The sequence below is a fragment of the Gobio gobio genome (genome assembly GCF_949357685.1).
Source record: "Gobio gobio genome assembly, chromosome: 21".
NCBI lineage: Eukaryota > Metazoa > Chordata > Actinopteri > Cypriniformes > Gobionidae > Gobio > Gobio gobio.
This window is the reverse complement of record NC_137117.1, coordinates 33,850,728-33,871,748: the sequence shown is the minus strand read 5'-3', so window position 1 is coordinate 33,871,748 and position 21,021 is coordinate 33,850,728. Positions and strand designations below refer to the sequence as shown.

General features: G+C 37.4%; 2 protein-coding genes across 4 annotated transcripts; both read right to left on the bottom strand.

The window, feature by feature from the left end:
• Window positions 1-260: 260 nt before the first annotated feature.
• On the bottom strand, window positions 261-9,535 carry eef1a2 (eukaryotic translation elongation factor 1 alpha 2). The gene is made up of 8 exons (XM_079802551.1): window positions 8,652-9,535; window positions 7,700-7,894; window positions 4,675-4,854; window positions 4,152-4,448; window positions 3,866-4,016; window positions 3,452-3,708; window positions 3,129-3,363; window positions 261-902 (listed from the first exon to the last, which is right to left on the bottom strand). The coding sequence occupies exons 2-8, from the start codon at window positions 7,841-7,843 to the stop codon at window positions 775-777; spliced, it is 1,392 nt and encodes a 463-aa protein (XP_079658677.1). The 5' UTR covers window positions 7,844-7,894; window positions 8,652-9,535; the 3' UTR covers window positions 261-774.
• On the bottom strand, window positions 9,378-20,953 carry mrgbp (MRG/MORF4L binding protein). Of its 3 annotated transcripts, XM_079802554.1 has the most exons (6): window positions 20,749-20,920; window positions 20,117-20,238; window positions 17,936-18,017; window positions 17,770-17,844; window positions 17,417-17,565; window positions 10,091-10,968 (listed from the first exon to the last, which is right to left on the bottom strand). In XM_079802554.1, exons 1-6 carry the CDS (start codon window positions 20,882-20,884, stop codon window positions 10,951-10,953), a joined length of 582 nt encoding a protein of 193 aa, XP_079658680.1. In that variant the 5' UTR covers window positions 20,885-20,920; the 3' UTR covers window positions 10,091-10,950. The 3 variants fall into 3 exon arrangements, with proteins under 3 accessions (XP_079658679.1, XP_079658680.1, XP_079658678.1); XM_079802553.1 differs by lacking the exon at window positions 17,417-17,565 and having other exon boundaries at window positions 9,378-10,968; window positions 20,749-20,953; XM_079802552.1 differs by lacking the exon at window positions 10,091-10,968 and having other exon boundaries at window positions 15,051-17,565.
• Between the last annotated feature and the right edge of the window lie 68 nt (window positions 20,954-21,021).

Sequence of the window (21,021 nt, the reverse complement as noted above, 5' to 3'; positions counted from 1 at the left end):
GTCTGTGAAACCCCCGGTGGTAAATCTATATGAACAGAAATCTCAGTTTGCATCTGACAACCCTGTTTCTGCTGTAGTTACGCCCAGAGGACACAGTAAAGCTCAGAGTCAAATCTTACCTCAAGACTCTTCATTTGAGACAGCAACTAGACCTGTCCGACTATAACCAAGCTGAACTAATACGAATGTGAAACTAATGAGAAACTAACGTCTGATTCAATTGTTGTTCTCCTCAGACACAATAAAAACACATTTAATTTATAAACTCATATACATGGTCAACATTTTATTTATTCGTCACAGGTTTCAGCTGCAAGGGTCTGACAGGAGACAAATGGTGCTTTGAATCGATAGCTTTTCATCAATGCTCAGTTATAAATTATACAAAACTTCAGCAGTTGATTATTTCCTTTAGACATCTTAATCATTGTTATACTGGTCAATGTGTAGTTTTCCCACAGATTTCTTTATACCACACGCACACACTCACACATTACTCAGCAACACCAGCTACATTCATTTAATAGATGCCGTGCATATATCCAGACAGACATCCATGCAACGTGTGTACGGGTCTGCTATTAAAAGTGAATATACAGTGCAACCATGTGATAGTCAAAATGTGATAATATCAGTTGTTCATCATTTCCTTCAGTCGATCAAACTCCAGTTGATTCAAGCATATATTTCAAGCACACGGGGGGGAAAAGACTGAGCATGCCCAGATGAGGGGGGCATGTAAGCTGGGGTCAGGCCTGAGGTGACAATGTAGATTCATTTGGTAGATTTTTGAGCTTTCTGGGCCGATTTAGTCACTTTCCCACTGCCGCCGATCTTCTTGTCCACACTTTTTATAACACCAACTGCAACAGTCTGCCTCATATCTCTGACGGCAAAACGTCCTAGGACAACACAAAAAGACACGTTTTTTAATGAGAATTGCTTGATGAAAGATGTGGTGTTTGTGAGAGAGCTGACTAAAGACTTCAACCCAATAACAGCCATCTATCAGGACTGTGCCTTACAGAAAACAAGATTTGCTTGGTGAAGACTAATGAGTACAAGATGCAATAAAAATGATATGTCACAGCAGGTCAAAAGTGATGTGAGACGGTATAATGAAACATACCTAATAACCAGTTTCAGTGGAAATGCAGTATCAGAGGAAATGCAATTTAGAGAGAGAAACATGAACGTCATGAACTCATTTTTTCAAAAGGAAGATGTGGAGGCTCACATCACTGAAGAAAGAGTCAGGCCTTTAACAACGATTGAAGTGACCAATGATAATGTAAGCCTGAGATGCCAATTCCAAATAAGTATGACAAACCTAACTACGGGTTGCTTGGTTCTTGTAATTTGAGAATAACAAAAATTAATCATGTCTTTTTCTAAAGCCTCAGAAGCCTGAAATTGTTGTACATGGCATGGAAATAAACTCTAAGAATATCAAGGAACTAATTAGCAGAGCCTTGCACAAGGTTTTTTTTTATTTATTTTTATATCTCTTCATGATTATGTGTAGGCTTCACATACAAATTGCTACAGCCGCTTTAAGTGATGTTTTTTGGATGTTAAAATAATTTCTCCAATCCTTTTTCAGTGGCATTTTTTGTAGCCGTAACATGCATGTTAGGCCAATTTTCATGAATATTTTCCACCCCATCTATCTTACCAAGATTAAAATAAAGCAACCCCAGAAATATATATTCATATTTTAGAAATGCAGAAAAATAAAAATAAAAAAGCTAATCCAAACAAAAGAAAAGCAAAGCAAAATAAAGCTAAACAAAACATAAAATAAAGCAAAACAAAACTAAAAACAGCTAAACAAAACAAAAAGAAACCAAAGAAAAACAAATAAAAAGCTAAACAAAACATAAAATAAAGTAAAGTAAATCAAAAGCCAAGCAAAACATCAAAGAAAAGAAAAGCAAAACTTAACTAAAGACAGCTAAACAAAACAAAAAGAAACCAAAGCAAAATAAAAGCAAAACATCAAAGAAAAAAAGCAAAACAAAACTAAAGACAGCTAAACAAAACTAAAAGAAACCAAAGCAAAAGAATAGCAAAAGCAAAACATAAAAGAAAAGCAAAGCAAAACTAAACTAAAGACAGCTAAACAAAACTAAAAGAAACCAAAGCAAAATTAAAGCAAAAGCAAAACATCAAAGAAAAGCAAAACTAAAGTAAAGACAGCTAAACAAAACAGCTGTTACAGGCCCGTTAGGCCAATTTTCATGAATATTTTCTACCCCATCTATCTTACCAGGATTTAAATAAAGCAGCCCCAGAAATATATACTCATATTTTAGAAATGCTGAAAAAAGCAAATAAAAAAAGAAAGAAAAGCAAAGCAAAATAAAGCTAAACAAAACATAAAATAAAGCAAAACTAAACTAAAAACAGCTAAACAAAACAAAAATAAACCAAAGAAAAACAAATAAAAAGCTAAACAAAACATAAAATAAAGTAAAATAAATCAAAAGCCAAGCAAAACATCAAAGAAAAGAAATAATAACTAAAGACAGCTAAACAAAACAAAAAGAAACCAAAGCAAAATAAAAGCAAAATATCAAAGAAAAGCAAAGCAAAACTAAACTAAACTAAAGACCGCAAAAAACTAAAAGAAACCAAAGCAAAATAAAAGCAAAAGCAAAACAAAGAAAAGATAAAAGCAAAAGCAAAACCCCAAAGAAAAGAAAAGAAAAGCAAAACTAAACTAAAGACAGCTAAACAAAACAAAAAGAAACCAAAGCAAAAGAAAAGAAAAAGCAAAACAAAGAAAAGAAAAAAGCAAAAGCAAAACCCCAAAGAAAAGAAAAGAAAAGCAAAACTAAACTAAAGACAGCTAAACAAAACAAAAAGAAACCAAAGCAAAAGAAAAGAAAAAGCAAAACAAAGAAAAGAAAAAAAAGAAAAAGCAGAACATCAAAGGAAAGCAAAGCAAAACAAAAGGAAAGCAAAGAAAAGCAAAGCAAAGCAAAGCAAAGAAAAGCAAAACAAAACAAATAAAAAAGCCAAACAAAATATAAAAAAGAAAAGCAAAACAGAAAAAAAGAAAATAAAAGAAAAATCACACTGTGATTTATACGTATTTAATGTAAGGTTGGGAACCGGACACATACCCAGTGGAGGATACTGAGAGAAGCTCTCCACACACATTGGTTTTCCTGGGATCATATCCACAATAGCGGCATCTCCAGACTTCAGGCTTTTAGGATTGTCTTCCAGCTTCTTGCCTGAACGGCGATCGATCTTCTCCCTAAGCTCAGCAAATTTACAGGCAATGTGAGCGGTGTGACAGTCTATGACAGGAGAGTAACCTGCACTGATCTGACCTGGGTGGTTCAAAATGATGACCTGATGAAAAGAGAGAGAACAAACATCCAGATATCAAGAAAGATATCAAGACAAACAAACAAGTCGACAAACAAGTGTGTTGTCCCACCTGTGCTGTAAACCCTGATGCTTCCTGTGGCGGGTCTGACTTACTATCCCCACACACGTTACCTCTTCGTATGTCTTTCACGGACACATTCTTCACGTTAAAGCCCACATTGTCTCCTGGCAGAGCTTCGTTTAGAGACTCGTGATGCATTTCCACAGACTTCACCTCTGTAGTGATGTTGACCGGGGCAAAGGTAACCACCATACTTGGCCGCAGGACACCCGTCTCCACCCTGCCCACCGGGACGGTCCCTATACCTGAGGAGAAATTACATCTCTGAATAAGCATGTTCTGAAGACACAGTGGCGTAGCGAGCCATAAAAGCTTTCTAAACTCAAAATATAACCACAAGCTGAACTTAAAAATTACATCACCCCATAAAATGTGGTTTTGATTTGAGTGGGTTAATCCCACCTCCGATCTTGTAGACGTCTTGTAGGGGTAGACGTAAGGGCTTGTCAGTGGGGCGTGATGGAGGCATGATGGTATCGAGAGCTTCCAGTAGAGTAACGCCACTGGCATGCTGCTCCTTCCTGTCCAGCTTCCAGCTTTTAAACCATGGCATCTGCACAGCACAAATGAGGCAATTTTATTAATCAAATCGCTAGCATTCTGCCAATAGTTTCATTGAAAAGTGCTGTACGGTATGAAGTCTTTGTAAAAAAAAACGAACACAAATACACATGCCGAGGGGACTCACATTAGAAGACGGTTCCAGCATGTTGTCGCCATGCCAGCCTGAAATCGGGACGAAGGGTACGGAGGCTGGGCTATAACCGATCTTTTTGATGTAGGCACTGACTTCTTTAACAATCTCATCATAGCGTTTCTCACTGTAGGACGGCTCAGTGGAGTCCATCTTGTTGACAGCTACAATCAGCTGCTTGACGCCCAGCGTGTAGGCCAGCAGGGCATGTTCCCTTGTTTGCCCATTTTTAGAGATGCCTGCCTCAAATTCCCCCACTCCAGCTGCCACAATAAGAACGGCACAATCTGCCTGTGAGAGAAAAGATTAAAAAGATGAAAGCCACAGTCGACTTTTGCATGGGTCACAATCTACAGGCATAGTTCACCTACAAATGAAAACTCCTATCCAAACCCATGTGTCATTATATTTCTATATCATTTTGAAGACTCTTTCGATAATCTATGTATTAGGTAGGGATGTTCTCACCAAGCATCACTATTCTTCTTGTACATTCTTGTAATTGAACTGTCAGTACCTGAGACGTCCCGGTGATCATGTTCTTGATGAAGTCTCTGTGTCCTGGAGCATCTATTATAGTTATGTAGTACTTGGTGGTCTCAAACTTCCAGAGTGAGATGTCTATAGTAATTCCTCTCTCCCTCTCGGCCTTCAGCTTGTCCAGAACCCATGCATACTTAAAGGAACCTTTTCCCATCTGCCAAAACAAAAAGGGTTTTGTGAGGGTAAAGGGGATAAATGCCTTCACTGTGTGTCCTCACAACTTCACAATTATGGCTAGAATAATAAATAAACACCCCTTACATATTTGAATGGTTGCAGGCAGGTGCTTATAAACAGGAAATTATATGAAATATTAAGCTTAATCAATATCTATTAAAGGTTTGTTTCCTGGCATACTGGAAATTCGGTAACTTGTTTTTCCTCTAAAGTGCTCGTTGTAGCTCTATAAAAGCTCACTGGGAACTTTAATCCTGTGTTATCGTTGTTCTAAACCCCGCTTTTATCCCCAGGTAGAGAAACGTTTCACTCTTGTAACTTGTGAACCCGGAACTGTTAATCGAAAGGTTTTAGGTTCAAATCCTGCAAATGTTCATACATTGTGCCTCAATATTGTGCCCTTGAGATTGGCACTTGCTCCAGAGATCTATCCCAAAAATGAACCATGTAGCAATTTTTAAATCCCATAAGGGTCGATACGCTATCCCCCAACATTGTGCCATTCAGTAATTCACCTCCTCCAGCTGACTGTCCTTGTAATAAGACTCATTATTCATAAGACAACATATTGCCTGTGTGTTTGTGGACTTTTACGTAATTTCCTGTTGTGCGTTTTGCTTTGTAGTTCTTTGTAGTTTTTCCATGCTGATTTAGTTCTCCAGGTGTTTCCTATCGGTCACACCTCCTTGTTACCTTGTTTAGCTAGTTTTCCCTCTGTATTTATAGTGCTTGTGTTCCACTTGTGTCGTTGAACACATGTTATGATGTGGTATTAGGAGTTCCTTGTTTTTCTTTCTAGTTTTGTCATTAAATGTTCTTGCACTTAGATTCGCTTCCTTGCCTGCTCATTCCACACTCTACATTGCAGGTTTAAATCCCATAAGGGTCCATACGCTATGCCTCAGTATTATGCCATTCAGTAATTTGCATACTCCAGCTGACATTAATTGTAATAAGTCTCTTAACAATTTTCACAACAGAAGGTTGTAGGTTTAAATCCCATAAGGGGCCATACGCTATGCCTCAACATTGTGCCATTCAGTTAATCACCTATCCCAGCTGACATTCATTGTAATAAGTCTCTTAACAGTTTTTACAATGGAAGGTTGTAGGTTTAAATCCCACAATTTGTTACATTTATATAGCGCTTTTCTAGGCACTCATAGCGCTTTACATATAGAATGGGGGAATCTCCTCAACCACCACCAATGTGCCGCATCCACCTGGATGATGCGACGGCAGCCATATTGCGCCAGAACGCCCACAACACACCGGCTTATTGGTGGAGAGGAGACAGAGTGATGAAGCCAATCACATATATATATATATATATGTATGGAGATGATTAGGAGGCCATGATGGACAGGGGCCAATGGGCAAATTTTGGCCAGGATGCCGGGGTTACACCCCTACTCTGTTCCGAATGACACTGGGATTTTTAATGACCACAGAGAGTCAGGACCTCGGTTTAACGTCTCATCCGAAGGACGGTGCTTGTTACAGTATAGTGTCCCCATCACTATACTGGGGCGTTAGGACCCACACAGACCACAGGGTGAGCGCCCCCTGCTGGCCTCACTAACACCTATTCCAGCCGCTACCTAGTTTTCCCAGGAGGTCTCCCATCCAGGTAATGACAGGGCTCAGCCCTGCTTAGCTTCAGCGGGAAACCAGTCTTTGGCTACAGGGTGATATGGCTGCTGGCGTAATAAGGGTCCATACGTTGTGCCTCAATATTGTGCCATTTAGTAATTTACCTGCTACAGCTGACTGTCCTTTTAGTAAGTCTCTTAATACTTTTCACAACAGAAGGTTGTAGGTTTAAATCCCAAGAGGGGCCATACGCTATGCCTCAACATTGTGCTATTCAGTTAATCACTTACCCCAGCTAACATTCATAGTAATAATAAGTATCTTAACAATTTTCACAATTGGAATGTTGTAAGTTCAAGTCCCAGAATGGTCCTTACCTTGTGCCCCTGAGCAAGGCACATGTTCCAGAGAACTCTCACTTTTAAAATTGGCTTAACATTTTCTAAACAATCCAACACATTTCTGCTCTGAATAGGTCAGGAATTGGCAACTTTGGTCCCGGAGGGCCACTGTTCTGAAATGTTAAGTTCCACTCCTAATCAAACACTCCTGCCTGTAATTAAGCAATTCTGAAGAAATAGGTTAGAATTTTCAGGTGTGTGTGTGTGATTAGGGCCCTCCAGGACCAGAGCTGCCCATCCTTTTTGTAATGTAAGTAAAAACCCCTGCTGATAGTGATAATGTTCAGTCAAGTTTACTAAAGCACCTCTTTAGTAAACCTATAACACTGATCCAACAGGCTGTGCGCACTCTGTGTTTTACCCCCTACATTTGTATGTATGAAGAACAAGTTATCCTCAAAGACAGAGGTAAGGTGTCAGACCCATTGGGATTGCACTTTACTCATGCCTTATTCTCACAGTGTGTGTCAAGTAGACAGAAGTGCAGGGCCTGACTAATGGTTCTGCTTGCTCCAGAAATCCATTTATCTTTTCCTTTCATCTCCAATGGCATCTTCCAAGGCGTAAATGTCTTAATGTAATTACACAGCAAGTCTCCCTCTGCTCTCCAGTGCATGAGAGGAGACGAAGGCATAGTGTTATGCACGATAAGAGTCTTACATAATTATCCTACACTGTAAGTGGGTTGAAGTAACCCATCATTCAGCACAGACCACAATTCTCACAAAGCTTTAGGGAACTGCCTATGCATATTGCCTATGCCTCTCAGCAATTTGACTCACCAAAGTCGAACTCCTATGAAACACTCTTGAGACCCTGTTCACCTACCTCAGCAGCCTCTTTTTCAAACTTCTCAATGGTTCTTTTATCAATTCCTCCACATTTGTAGATGAGATGGCCAGTGGTGGTGGACTTCCCAGAATCAACATGGCCAATGACCACAATGTTGATGTGGATCTTCTCTTTACCCATGATGACACAGGGCAGGAAGAGAGGATGGGAACGGATGGAACTTTCTTCTGTCTACAGCCGTGGCAAGTGAGGCAAAGAACATTTGTACAAATAGACACAAACATGTACTTTCATGCCGGAACATAATTCAGTATTCACAGCAAAGCCATTCAAGGTAATTTCTGACCAACATAAAAAGGGAGATAAATATATATGATAAAAATACAATACATATATAGAATTAGAAAACATTATTTGAAATATCTCAATTTGTCTTAACCAATACATATAACTGATTTACCAAGAGATAACCTTACAAAACTTACATACATTTTTTTTTCAGACCAAAGAATCCTAAAATACTATCTCATATAATTTTCAAATTCAAATACTTTTTATACAAGTTTACAAGGCTCTTGGAGGATAGATATATATATATATATATATATATATATATATATATATATATATATATATATATATATATATATGAAATCACACCTCCATTGAGCAAAAGGACTCACAAATGTGGGTAGCTTCACTGCTTAGTACAAACCAGGGACTCATGCACAACTATCACAAAAGCCTACAAAGTCTTTGATGCTGAAGGAAACATCACATAAAATTAAGATGCAAGGGTATGTGAAATTTTGAACAGAATGTGTAAAATTCTCTTATTAATTTGCCTTATGGATTGCATATATCAAATGACAAGTAAACATCTTGTCAAATAGCCTCATTAGGGAAGTAAAAACAGAACAGAAAAAAGCTATCATCCGTTAAGAGTCTATAAAAGTCTATCAGCAGGAGGATGTTTGTGGCCTCTTACCTGCAGTTGACAGACGGACCCAGTTCTCCCCTCAGTAAACTGACACTGTGCTCCTGCAAAGGTGGCGGCACAATCCAAGTCCGTGTGCGTAATGAACTCACCCCACTTTGATACAGCAATGCGGCACTCAAAGTGGGGGGAGGCTGGTGGTGAGGGACTGCAGTGAGACAGCTGCAACAGCAGCAGAAGCAAGCTGAGAGCAAAAGTAGGAGAGATGAAGGAGGAACACACTGGAATAGAGCAGTGTTCAGTGACTCAGCATGTTATCCTGAATTATGTGGGTCTGAAATAGGACACCTGTCGATACAAAATTCATAATATAATTTTGTTTGTATTATTATTGTTGACAATGTTTATTACCACGTTATTCTAGAGGGAACAGTTGATTAGTTACAACAACAAAAAAATATATGTATATTTATCATAAGGGTCTGATCGGTTTACAAGACTTTCTAAAGCTCAAGATTTCATACTAAACCTCATTCACAAATAAACTATATTCTTATGCGAGTTTAAGATACTTTAGTGTAAAGTGCCTTTTGGTCATCTGAAAAAACAAGCTCTGCTCTCTCATTTTGTCACTTATACAGACCACGATATTCATAAATCAGTCTAATTTCATGATTTGATGTTAAAGAAACATGTATTAATTATTATTACTGCTTAATTTGTGTGGAAACTGATATTTTTTGTTTTATTTACTGTGACTAATAAAAAAAAGCTTTTATTTGAAATATATTTATTTGAAATAGAAATCATGTTAAAGTCTTCAGTCATTTTTAAAAAATCTATTTAGTGTGTCCTAGCAGAATAAAAGTATTTCATTAGAAAAACCAAACAAACTTTGGTTGTGAATGCTAGTTTAAGAATAACCTGTTGACAGAAGAAAAGAGAAGCACCACTATAGAAACTATAGATAGTTTCATAAGTTAAAGCTACACTGTGTGATATTTTCCCCCATCTAGCGGTAAAAGGTATATGACCATCCAGTGAATATTAGTTTCTCTTCCTCTCAATTCCGATTTCGTTTTAACTCCTACGGTGGCCGATTTAGTCCAAGATTAATATGGCTTCCAGTTCGACCTCGTCCACATTCGACACGGTGCCGTCGAGTGTTAAAACGCGAAAGGCGAAGTTTGAATTTAAGGGTATGTCCCTCTTTGGCTAATGTACTTTCAAGATGGAGGGGCAACATGGCGACCCGCATTTGAACCCCTTACCCGTATGTATTTTCAATGGCATATTATAAACTTACGAGAATACTTTATTACTTGAAAGAAGTAAATATACATTAATGAGCACATATATTTTTTGAAAGAACTAAGTGTTTTTAGCTAAGAATAAACTAAAAAAGTTACACAGTGTAGCTTTAATCTTTTTTTCTCTATGGAATCAGGCTGAAAAATAGGAATAAGAATTCAAATCAGACCAACATTGTTCACTGTCATTTTTTTTAATCAGGGACATACACCTGATGTGCTTAACACACATACGGTCAAATAATTCAATCAAGCATGACTCGGAAACAGTGTAAATATCCATCACTATTTCCTAAGCATTTGATCAATGACCGTCTAATAGGATCAGCTAATTTTATACAGTTAATAACAGACTTCTAGCTCAACATATTTGCAGTGCAAGTCCTAATAAATCACACAACAAACTAGTTGATTCTCAGGTCCATCTCAAGAACATTGGCTCGGACAAAAATAAAATAAAGTTACCAGTTAAAATTCCCAAAAAACGTTTTTGCCTTTTTTAAAAAAAAACAAGTTGCCGTTCTGTTGCCAAACTCAGCAGAGGAAAGCTTATTAGTTTATCATACTTTCCCCATCAGTCTAGTCTGATCCTACACAACCGCCATAGACTTTCCTCCTTCTATATTTCTGCTGTCTCTGTCTGTGAACAGCTCAGAACGCTTAAAGCACAGGAACGCCTCGCAGTGAACTCCTGGACTGCAGATAACGCACACGAACATCACACATCCCCTGCACGTCATGTCATTTCACTTCCACATTGGCTCTAGCGCGACCAATATTAGCTACGCCTTTCTCAGTCAGTTCTTTTCAAACATCTGATGTCCCAAGTCCTCCTGCTGCAAGCTGCGGCTACGTCCTGCGGCGCTTGGCTCCTCCAGGGCTGGAGGGGTTGCTGGAGTTCATCACCTTCTCCACGGCTCGGCTCCTCTTCCTCTTTTCCCCAGCTGATTCTTTCGATCCGCTGCCCGTCTCACCGGAGCCCCCCCTCTCGGCCCGCTCTCTCTCTTTCTCGCGCCCGCTGCCCGACCTCTCCGACATCTTCACGGAGGAATTGCTGCCTGACGAAGGGAGAAGGGAAGGATGAAACAGGAAAAAAAAGGGTGGGATAAGGGGACACAAAAAAGAAAACCAATTAATAACATAACAAAAAAACTAATTATTTTACAGTGTCCTTGTAACATGTTACATGTACTAATAACAGTAAATGCATAATTACATGCAACTACCCTAAACCTAATCCTATAGTAAGTGCATGTAGTTAATTATTACAAAGTACTTAAATGTATAACTACACTGTAATAAGGACACCTTCAAATTAAAGTGAAACCGAATAAAATAGTGATTTCCCACCAACCTTTCATCCTAATTATAAGTGCTGTGTGTAATTCCCTCACCACCAGACTACACTAAATGACATTAGTTTAACCAATAGTTAGTGTCAGAACAACCTGTTTGTCAAAACAATGGTAGACAGAGTGTAAAAATTGTGCAGAAAACAAGCATAAACTTTGCAATACAGTTTGGTGATGCTAGTGGCACAGAAATGACACACTTCGCCTTTAACTTCATGTCCATAATATTGACATTTATAGTTTGGAAAATCATTTTTCTCTAATCTAAAAACCACGCATGTTTCCTCCAATCCAAATGTGTGCTTCCATTAACAAATGTTCAGAAGGTTAACCACATTTACATAACCAGCTTTATGTAACGGGTTTGACATGACAGCAAAATTTGCCTGCTTAAGAATTCAATTATTGTTTTCCTGAAGCATCCGAAATTCAAGCTCCAAGAATGTGCCGACTTCCTGGAACCTTGATATGATTAAATTCATCAGCCACAATTCATTTTGTGCCTGCAGACGTTTCAAAAACTGTGTTCTTCAGTGAAAACCCTGGTTATTGAGGGAAAATAAAAAGAAATAAGATTTCAGATTCCATCTTGATTTGATATGTTTTTTCGTGTTTTAATTTAGATTATTTAAATGAAAATGATCCCGTAATTTATTCTAATCCTAACCCTCAAGCCACCCTAGTGTATTTGACTTTCTGATTTCAGTGTTATATAAAACATATCCTGGCTCTTTCAAGCTTTATAATGGCAGAGAATAGATTTTGAAGCCCAAAAAGTGCATCCATCCATCATAAAAGTAATCCATACGGCTTCAGGGGGTTAATTAAGGCCTTCTGAAGTATTTTTGTAAATATATAGTTTATAAACCATAATCACAAGCTTCCATTCACAAGTCAAGTCCCGGCGTAAGAGTGACCTCAGACTCAACACATGACGTATTGACAAACACGGAAGCGCAGAGGAAGGAGCAAAACAAAACACAGATCACAAAGTCTAAAATGAGATTTTTTAAAGAGAGCTTGAGTTTGTTGCCCAGCCCCATTTGTTTGAACCGTGAGAGGCGTCTACTCTCATTAGATTAGAGCTTTACGCTACACCTACGTCATGCGTCAGACCTCGACTCTCTCTTGAACACGCGTATAGCCGTTACCGGAAACAAATGATTATAGTTGATAAAGTTATAAATATGGATTTTTTTCTTACAAAAATGCATCGCTTTGCTTTATTAACCCCCTGGAGCCGTAGGGATTACTTTTATGATGGATAAATGCACTTTTTTGGGCTTCAAGATATCAGTTACTATTCGCTCCCATTACTCCCACAAGCTTGGAAGCATCAGGATATTTAATATAACTCAGATTGTGTTTGGAAGAAGAAAGTCATATGCACCTAGGATTAGCTTGAGGGTGAGTAAATTATAGGATAATTGTCATTTTTGGGTGAACTAACCCTTTAAGGCAGGGGTCTCAAACTCGTGGCCCACGGGTCACTTGTTGGCTCGCCCCTCCCTCGTGCAGTATAATAGGTTGACACCGCGTGATTGACAGGAACAGACAAATGAAGCTGATCAGACAGTTGAAACGAATGTGGTCTAACAGCGCTCGTCAATGTCAAAATTATTGAGATGGCCAATCAAATCAAAGTAGGCGGGGTTTACGTTCTCTTTTGGCTCGTGCACACTGCACAGTCTTCACACACAGACGAGCGCGTCAATCTATCGCTTAATGCCGTTGCTGAGAGAGACTCTATTCTTTCCGGTGAAATCACAAAACAAAATGCAAATGTGTCCATGGTCTTATTATACAATCATTGATGAACATCTTTGATTTTAATGAAGAAAAACTATATGAGAGCGGATTAGAACCCGGAACCTTTGACACGGTTGACAAAAATTCTACCACCAGACCACTGGGGGATCCGTAAGTAATCGCGGATCTATGTATTTATTCACAATATCGAGACTTATAATATATTTGACGCAAATTAATGCAAATATTGTTTACAAATAGTCCCAAAAAGATTATTTCCCAACTAGAATTAGACATAGAATTTCGCTCACTGTTCTGTTTGAACTGGTTACGGCCTTGCTGTGAATTAATCTATTATTTAAAATAAAATTAAAATCATTAATTATTTCATATTACATGATTTAATTTCTATAGGCTATATTAAGTTCAAATTCAGAGGAACAGTCAGAAGAAACATTCATGTTGAAGAACTGTTAATAATAAAGATTGAGAAGATTGGATTAGTTGTGCTACTTTTTTTGAATACTCGAAACACTTGAGTACTATGGAATTATTTTTGTCTAAAAAAAAATGGAACGTAACTTTATAAAACTGAACCTAACTTTTTCAGAAGCTATCAAAAATATGCCATTACAAAAGAAGAAATACAACGAAAATGAAAAAAAAATGAACTCAGTCGCTCAAATTTAACAGCCTTTTCAAATATGCTTCATTCTTTGTTAATGTTTTTCAAAGATTCGTTTTCGCAAATCGTGGATTCCGAATGCATTGCCACAGATTTCGCTTACATTTCTCAGTTTTTCGTTTGCTTTTTTGACACAAACCTCTCGTGGGGGCGGGCTTAACAGTGATCTACTCTGATTGGATATTGAAGTTTTGATGGACAGGTGCTCTCTGGCCTGGAAGTACAGACATCAATCAGTGGCGCACATATTGGGAAGATCCATAGGGAAAGATTTGTGCACAATATGTCGTGCTTTGTATTAAGTATGCAAATAATATTTGACCTTCGATTGCCTCAGGCTGTAAAGATGAGCTCTCAGGAGAGACACGGAGCGGCATCATCGTCCTCATCCCCTTGTCCTTCAAGGCAGCTTGAAGTAACGTTAAGTTTGTGTTACTGAAGTAACCAATAACGTCAATAAACGTTTTATTCATGTAACGTTACAGTGTGCAACAGTTCGTTGGGGTTATTATTGTCATTCACAAGTTTGCAATGTCATTATGTCATGTCATGATGTTATGTAGTTTGATTGTTTGCTCTTTTGTAATTGGCATAATATTTCGCTTTTTTCACATATTGCTTTATGTTTTTTGTAACAATAATAGCTCTTCAGAAGCATGATAGACCCCTTTGTAAATGTGCCTTACTTGACCACTTGTGATTTGTATAATTTTAAACACATCTTAATAATAGATTTGAACATGAGCAAAGTTAGATGAGTTTATAGCAACATGGATACAAGTCATTGACAATATCTCAAAACAGTTGGCATTTTGACCTACTTAATGTTTCTTTGATTTTGCAGCTGATACTGACCCAGATGGTGGTGTGGTGGTTCCACAGATCCCGTGTCCTTTATCTGAACAGAGATTGAATTGTTCCCCTGACATCACTGAACTACCCAAGAGCTCTATGTCCAGTCACTTGATATTATAAGACTGTGCTACATTTTACTTCTGACATTAAAAAACATTTTTTTTTAAGAGGTCAAATTAAACAATTAAAATGACATAAAAGTGTATTAAAAAAAATCAGTTCTAAACCCTGTAAAAGTAAGCTCCCTTTTTGCACTGCAATTTTCATGTTTTCTTTAAATTAATTTAAACTTGTTAAATGTGCAGTGGGAAATGTGATTGTCTGGGTGCTTGCACTGACAACAGGGTAGCACATTCTGTTGGTTGGCATTCTTTTATGGTCAAATAGAACAGTGATTTTAAAAGCTTGTCTCTCTGAAAGAAGCAGATGGCGGTGTGCTTGACCAGACAGTACTATATAAAGTACTTTATATATTTTTTTTACTTCAAATGTTTTTGTTACGTTTGTGCTTGCAAATAAACTTACTATCCTTAATTGGTCTTGCTATTTTGCATTTTAGGCTTATTTTAAGCAGAAAGTACTTGTATTCTGCACATGTATTTGTTGCAAGGTTATTTTATAGTTAAGATGTAGGCTATCACTGCTTTGTGACTGTGTAACTTTTGGGGGAAAAACAGTCTCACACCCTGTTGAGGCTCTGTTATAAAGCACATACAGTATTACTTAAATTTAACATGAATAGTTAGTATTGTGTTGTGTCACAGGGCTTTTGCACCGTGTAGTTCTAGGAACTTTGTTTTAGGAAAAGTTCCCCTAGGGTAATTTTCCTGGTTGCATTCGCACCGCCAGTAGGAACTCTAAAGTGATGTATGCCGCACTTGTTGTGACTTTTATTTTGATGGCACGTTGGACCTTTATTTTGATGACGCTGAGAACATTCTTAGTCTTTATTAGTTTACGATCTGTTTATGAGTTCTGTCTAATGTGTTATTTGGTAGAACTGTAATACAAAGAAAGCAGTCAGTATATGAAAAAGTATTATGCTGCGTCCCAATTCGCCTACTTATACTACGTCCTAAAAGTATGTACTCTTTTTGTGAAGAAAAAGTACATACTTTTGAGTGTGTAGCAGAAGAGTATGCAAGGTTTGGGACATACTACTTCGTCATCTTTAACGGACTCTGTTACGTGCGTCCCGTCACCGTTTAAACTGCCCTGTCAATCATCGTCACAGTTCAAATGCCCCACTTTCAATTAATTTCCTACTGTATCGAAGAGAAATGTAGTCTCTCGTTGATCTGCCTTTCGTGGGTCTTTAATGCAGAGACTCCTCTCATGTGTTTGCAAAGTTAATGGCCAAACGTATCATTACAAAAGTTCACAATGCTGCTGCAGGTGAAATATAATGTGGATAATATTGAATAAATATCTTTTCGTCAGGTTAAATACTGATAATTGCTCACTCAAACCACTTTATCTAATCCTCTCCACTTAACCGTCAGACTCGCGTAACCGTCATGTTTGTAGTTTTTTAACACTTTTTATCCGCGTTTGTAGTTCTAATCGAATCCTCGTCCATCTCGCAATGGGTTGTGGGCAATATCAGCCATTAGAGTGCGCATCGATCTGCACTTTGGATTCTGACCGGAAATAGTAAACCATCCGGGAATCTTTGGAATACTCTTTTCAACATACTACGATTTGGGACATACTAATTATTTTTTCGAATACTATTTAGTACGGATAGTATGCGAATTGGGACGCAGCATTAGTGTTTGCCGTGTGGTTGATGTCCAATGTCGCTAGCTGGGCAGAAATACATAATCATGTTTTGCTTGGTCCCCTCAAAGTTGCATTGGAATTTCTCTTTAGCTTAAAGGTTAAGAGGTCCATCTATCACTGTTTTCCATGTTTGTAGTCTGTAGATTAAATATATAGGCTACAATTTGTGTGTGTAGATAGGTTTTTTTTAAATGGCACTGGTTTTTCGCCAATCAGCATACCCTTACGTCACTGGTAGTTATTTTTGTGCTGGGTTAGACCCTACTCTGAAGTAGGAGCTAATTTAGTTCCCCCAAAAGGAGTTCCTAGAACTAAAATCGTTCCTAGTTCCTGCGTTGTGAACACACCAAAATCCAGGTACTTCCGCCAATATTTCTAGGAACTACGAAAAGGTTCCTCCAGTGCCAAAGACTAGAATACGTTTTTTGTTTCTGAAGCAACTGAAACTCTTGCTCCACCAACGTGCTGACTTCCTAAATATAATAATTTCTCAAAGAAAATAAAATTGACATTAAAAATAACCAGAATCTTGTAATTCTGACATATGAACACGCAGTATGCTTCTTAGCTTATCAACATGCTAACATAACGCTGAAATTGAGTTTTGAGTGCACTTTGAATGAGTTATGTGCATGTTGCGGCCCAAATAGAGGGTTCCAAATCAGTCATCTTTAAAAATTAGTATGCTGCCTACATAGGCAATAAGTATGGGGCAAAACACCAAGTTTTGGATCAGAACTTGTATCTCTAATGCTTTTAAAACCTAGAATTATGTGTTTAATAACCACATTTTACTATCTGCTTCAACTAACAATTTTCAAATTGAAGGTCGAAACCATGTCTATTATTTGTCAGCCTTGCTACCAGAAATATTTGAAAAACTGGTGAACCTTTCAGTTATTTCCTTATATATAGCAGTTGTTGTTCAACAAACCTGTCAAAGCAAACCCTCAACATGCCATGCTTCATGCTCCCATACACACAAGAGAAGAACAAGCAGCTAGGGTGCACAGAACACATAAAAAAAGACAAAAGAGAAAGAGAAAGAAGGACAGCGAAAGAAAGACGAATAGAAAGACGCACATGGTCAGAGGTCTCTGAAGGCTGTCTACAGAGGCCTCTGGTAATGAGCTGGTCTGTACTGAGCTCAAGCTGGAGTTTTGGAACAGAGCGAAACGTTTTCTTCTGTCCATACCTCGCAAAATCCTGGCCAGCCATACTGGGACCCAGACCTTTGAAAATGAGACACAAATGACCAGTGTGAGCCACGCTGAGCTTCACGCCAACGGAAGAACGATCCAGAAAAAAAAAAAGTGATGCAATGACGCAGGTTTTAATAGACGTCTTGCGTCAAAAAGAAAGAGAGAGAGAGAAGGAAAGGAAAAAGAAGGGGGTGAGTAGATGAGAGAAATAAAGAGAGTGGAGGAGGAGAGAACCTTCTTCATGGGTTGCAGGCGGGTCGCTCTCTTCTTTGAACTCCTCCTTCACGTCATCTTCTGATCCCACTTTACCTGCGCAGAGACAAAAAGAGCTTTTAATGATCGGTAAAACCAAACGGATCAACTGTGGATGATCACAACACAGAAACTAAGAGCAGCTCACCTTCCTTGACATCCTGTATGATCTCTTCAGGCAGCACAAAGCTCTTTTCTGAGTTTGGAAACGGGAGGATTTCTGATTCATGCTGCAGCAACAAAACGGAATTCACTGATTAGCTTTCAGTCGTATTGTAGTAGCAAATGTTTTTTATCCCCATTGGAAATTGCAGCTATAAAAACAACAGATATTATTTAATGGTCTGATATCTAGGGCTTGTGTCGGGGCCATAGGTGGAGTTTGGGACCAGAGGCAATGATTTTGTCTGAGCTTTGAAAAAAACAACAACATAAAAAATATATTTTCTCATTTTATTTGTCTTATCTTATTTTGGTGTAGAATGAGTAAAGCTGTTTGTTAGAATGGCATAAAGTTAAAAAAAAAAGTTACATTTTAAGGCAGATTAATTTTTTTAATCGGCTCATTAATTTTTTTTAGTCTAAAAGCACTCGTACAAGCGTCAAAATGACCTGAGTGAGTCTTACTGTCACGATCACAATGCAACGGGAGTTTGAGGAAAGATGTAAGTAGATGTAAGTATTAGACACCTGTTTTACGATAGAAATAGTCTAATACTGTCGGTCACTGAACATCTAGTGATGCAAACTACTCAACTTTTTTAGAAATTTGTCAGTTTTGAATTTACAATTTGCAATCATGATTCATGTCATTCATAAATTAATCTGACGGGACAAGAAACACTTGCATTTTTTACATATTAGACATACGAATAAGAATGAATGGGTGTACATTTTTAAATAAAATATGATTTGCAAATAGGATAAATTGATTACTGCACAATTAGACCTAGAACTTTTTACCTTAGAAATTCCCTTTTAATCCTTTAATTATTTAATTTCTTTATTATTATTATGCACAGAAGTAACACTCCATCTATGGTCTGGGTCCTGAGGGTTTATTTTGTGATAATATCAGACCTTATATGTATACGTAAGAGATAATTAAATTACAGCATATGATAATAAATTAAATATTTTTAATTCTATACAATATTTAAACTAAATGAAAATGAGAAAAGCTGTATAGCTGAAATAAAATAATAAATAATAAACATTATACACATCAACATAGCTATGAGAAACTGAATTGAACAATAAAAAACATCATGTCATAGTAAATAATTGAAAATCTGACTGTCTGTCACAGCTGTGTTTATTTGATTAGTGACCTGGTAACATAACGTTTCATTGTTTTATTCCAGGTTTAAGAAATATTGTAATATTTCTATTTTGAATCCCAGATTTGGACTTTTGGATCTCATATATTATACACCTGGAACCCAGCAATAGACTTTTGTGTACTGTAGTGAATTTCTCTGACACCATACATGTTTCACAAGGACAAAAACTTCTCCTTTGTCTGACTGACTGAATATAGTGATCAAATTTAGCACTCTTATGGAAATATGACGATGTTTTGTAATTATTTAAATCTGGCTAATTTTCTAATTGCTTGTCATAAATCAACATCTCAGGAAAATTGGTATGGGGTTTCTAATCAGAATATGACTTTCTGTTACAAAACAGGGCATTGATTTCATACATGTGCACCAGGACTTAAATCATGTTTATCAGGCATTTTGGAAAACACAAGTGAATATATATCAATATTACTATAAAACAGTAGATATTCTTATGAAAATGTTGCCAATTATTACTCCCAATTTATTACACTTCTTTTTTCATTACATGTTTCCACAAGAACACATGTGTATAGATACATTGCATTGAATGGGACTACACATGTATGGCCATTTTACCCAAATATTGCATAAAGTAAAATGTTATATCAAATCACTCCATTACATCTTTCATTACATAGTTGAGAATCATCTTTATACAAAGTATGGTTTAAAAAAACCTGAAACCTAAAAATGATTGGTGAATGAAAAAAGAAAATCATTGTTTTTGCCTGTTTTTGTCATTTCATGTCATTCATTTTTTTTTTTACAACCGAGTCCTGATGTCAACTACAGTGGACATAGCATTACTGAATAGAATATATATTTTTTATTTACGTTTTTTTTGTCTCCATTTGTTTCTTATGCTCTAACAATGTAACGACATGGAAAAAAACTTCCAGGAGGTTAAATTCCATTATATAATGATGATATACTGTACATTGCATGTAATGAATGAATCTCATAAAACAGTTGAGTTGTCTTACCAGCGCCTGCATGTCATACATGGTGCTCAGGTGATCCCAGATGACTTTAGACGACACCTGTCTGCCGATGTTCTGGCTGAACTTATCACGAATACAGATCATGTGGAAATGACGATTCACCCCTGAAGACACGAGACAGTTTCACAAGAGACACTCTCCTTCCAGCACAGAAAACACCTTTGTGTTGATGTACAGTAGCCTAGCCATAATGCTATCATGCTAGTTAGCAGCCGCGCTAACGTTCGATAACATGTCAACAGATATAAGCTAGTCTACTTTCTCCATATTTAACATAGTATTATTCATTTTATAAAATATTCCAATTGCATAATACTCTACAACAGTAAAGCCACGATACATATAATCGTTATATTAAATTCTCTTAAAGAATTAGCGATTGGACCCGATAAAGCTAAATATCACTATAACGCTTAGATTAACTCTAAAATGCTTTATCGGCATTTTAAAATCTGATTGGTGAGATACAATAGATGCATTATTGATGTTAGATCTTTAAAGGGTGAAAAGGAGCACATGGTCCTTATTAATAATGTTACATTGTTTCACATGTGAAGTCCATACACTGAGTTCAGGCCTGTTATTCACATCACTCAAAGATGAATTCTTCTTACCTACGGGTTTGTGTCCCAGCATGGCGTGAAAAAGACACACTTCTACTTCTTGACTCCATACTATCGATTCCTCGGCGGTGCAGATGCCGGTTTCTGGTTGTTTTTCGTCGGATGGCACAGTCTCAGCTTCCCCCATGTTTCTGCACTGACACACACACACTCGCAGATGAGATGCCTCTCTGCTGCAGCTCTTCACCATCACATTCATAACAGGGATTAATATAGATTTATTGTGTGCTTTTATCAAGTGTCCACCTACTTGCACTATGTAAT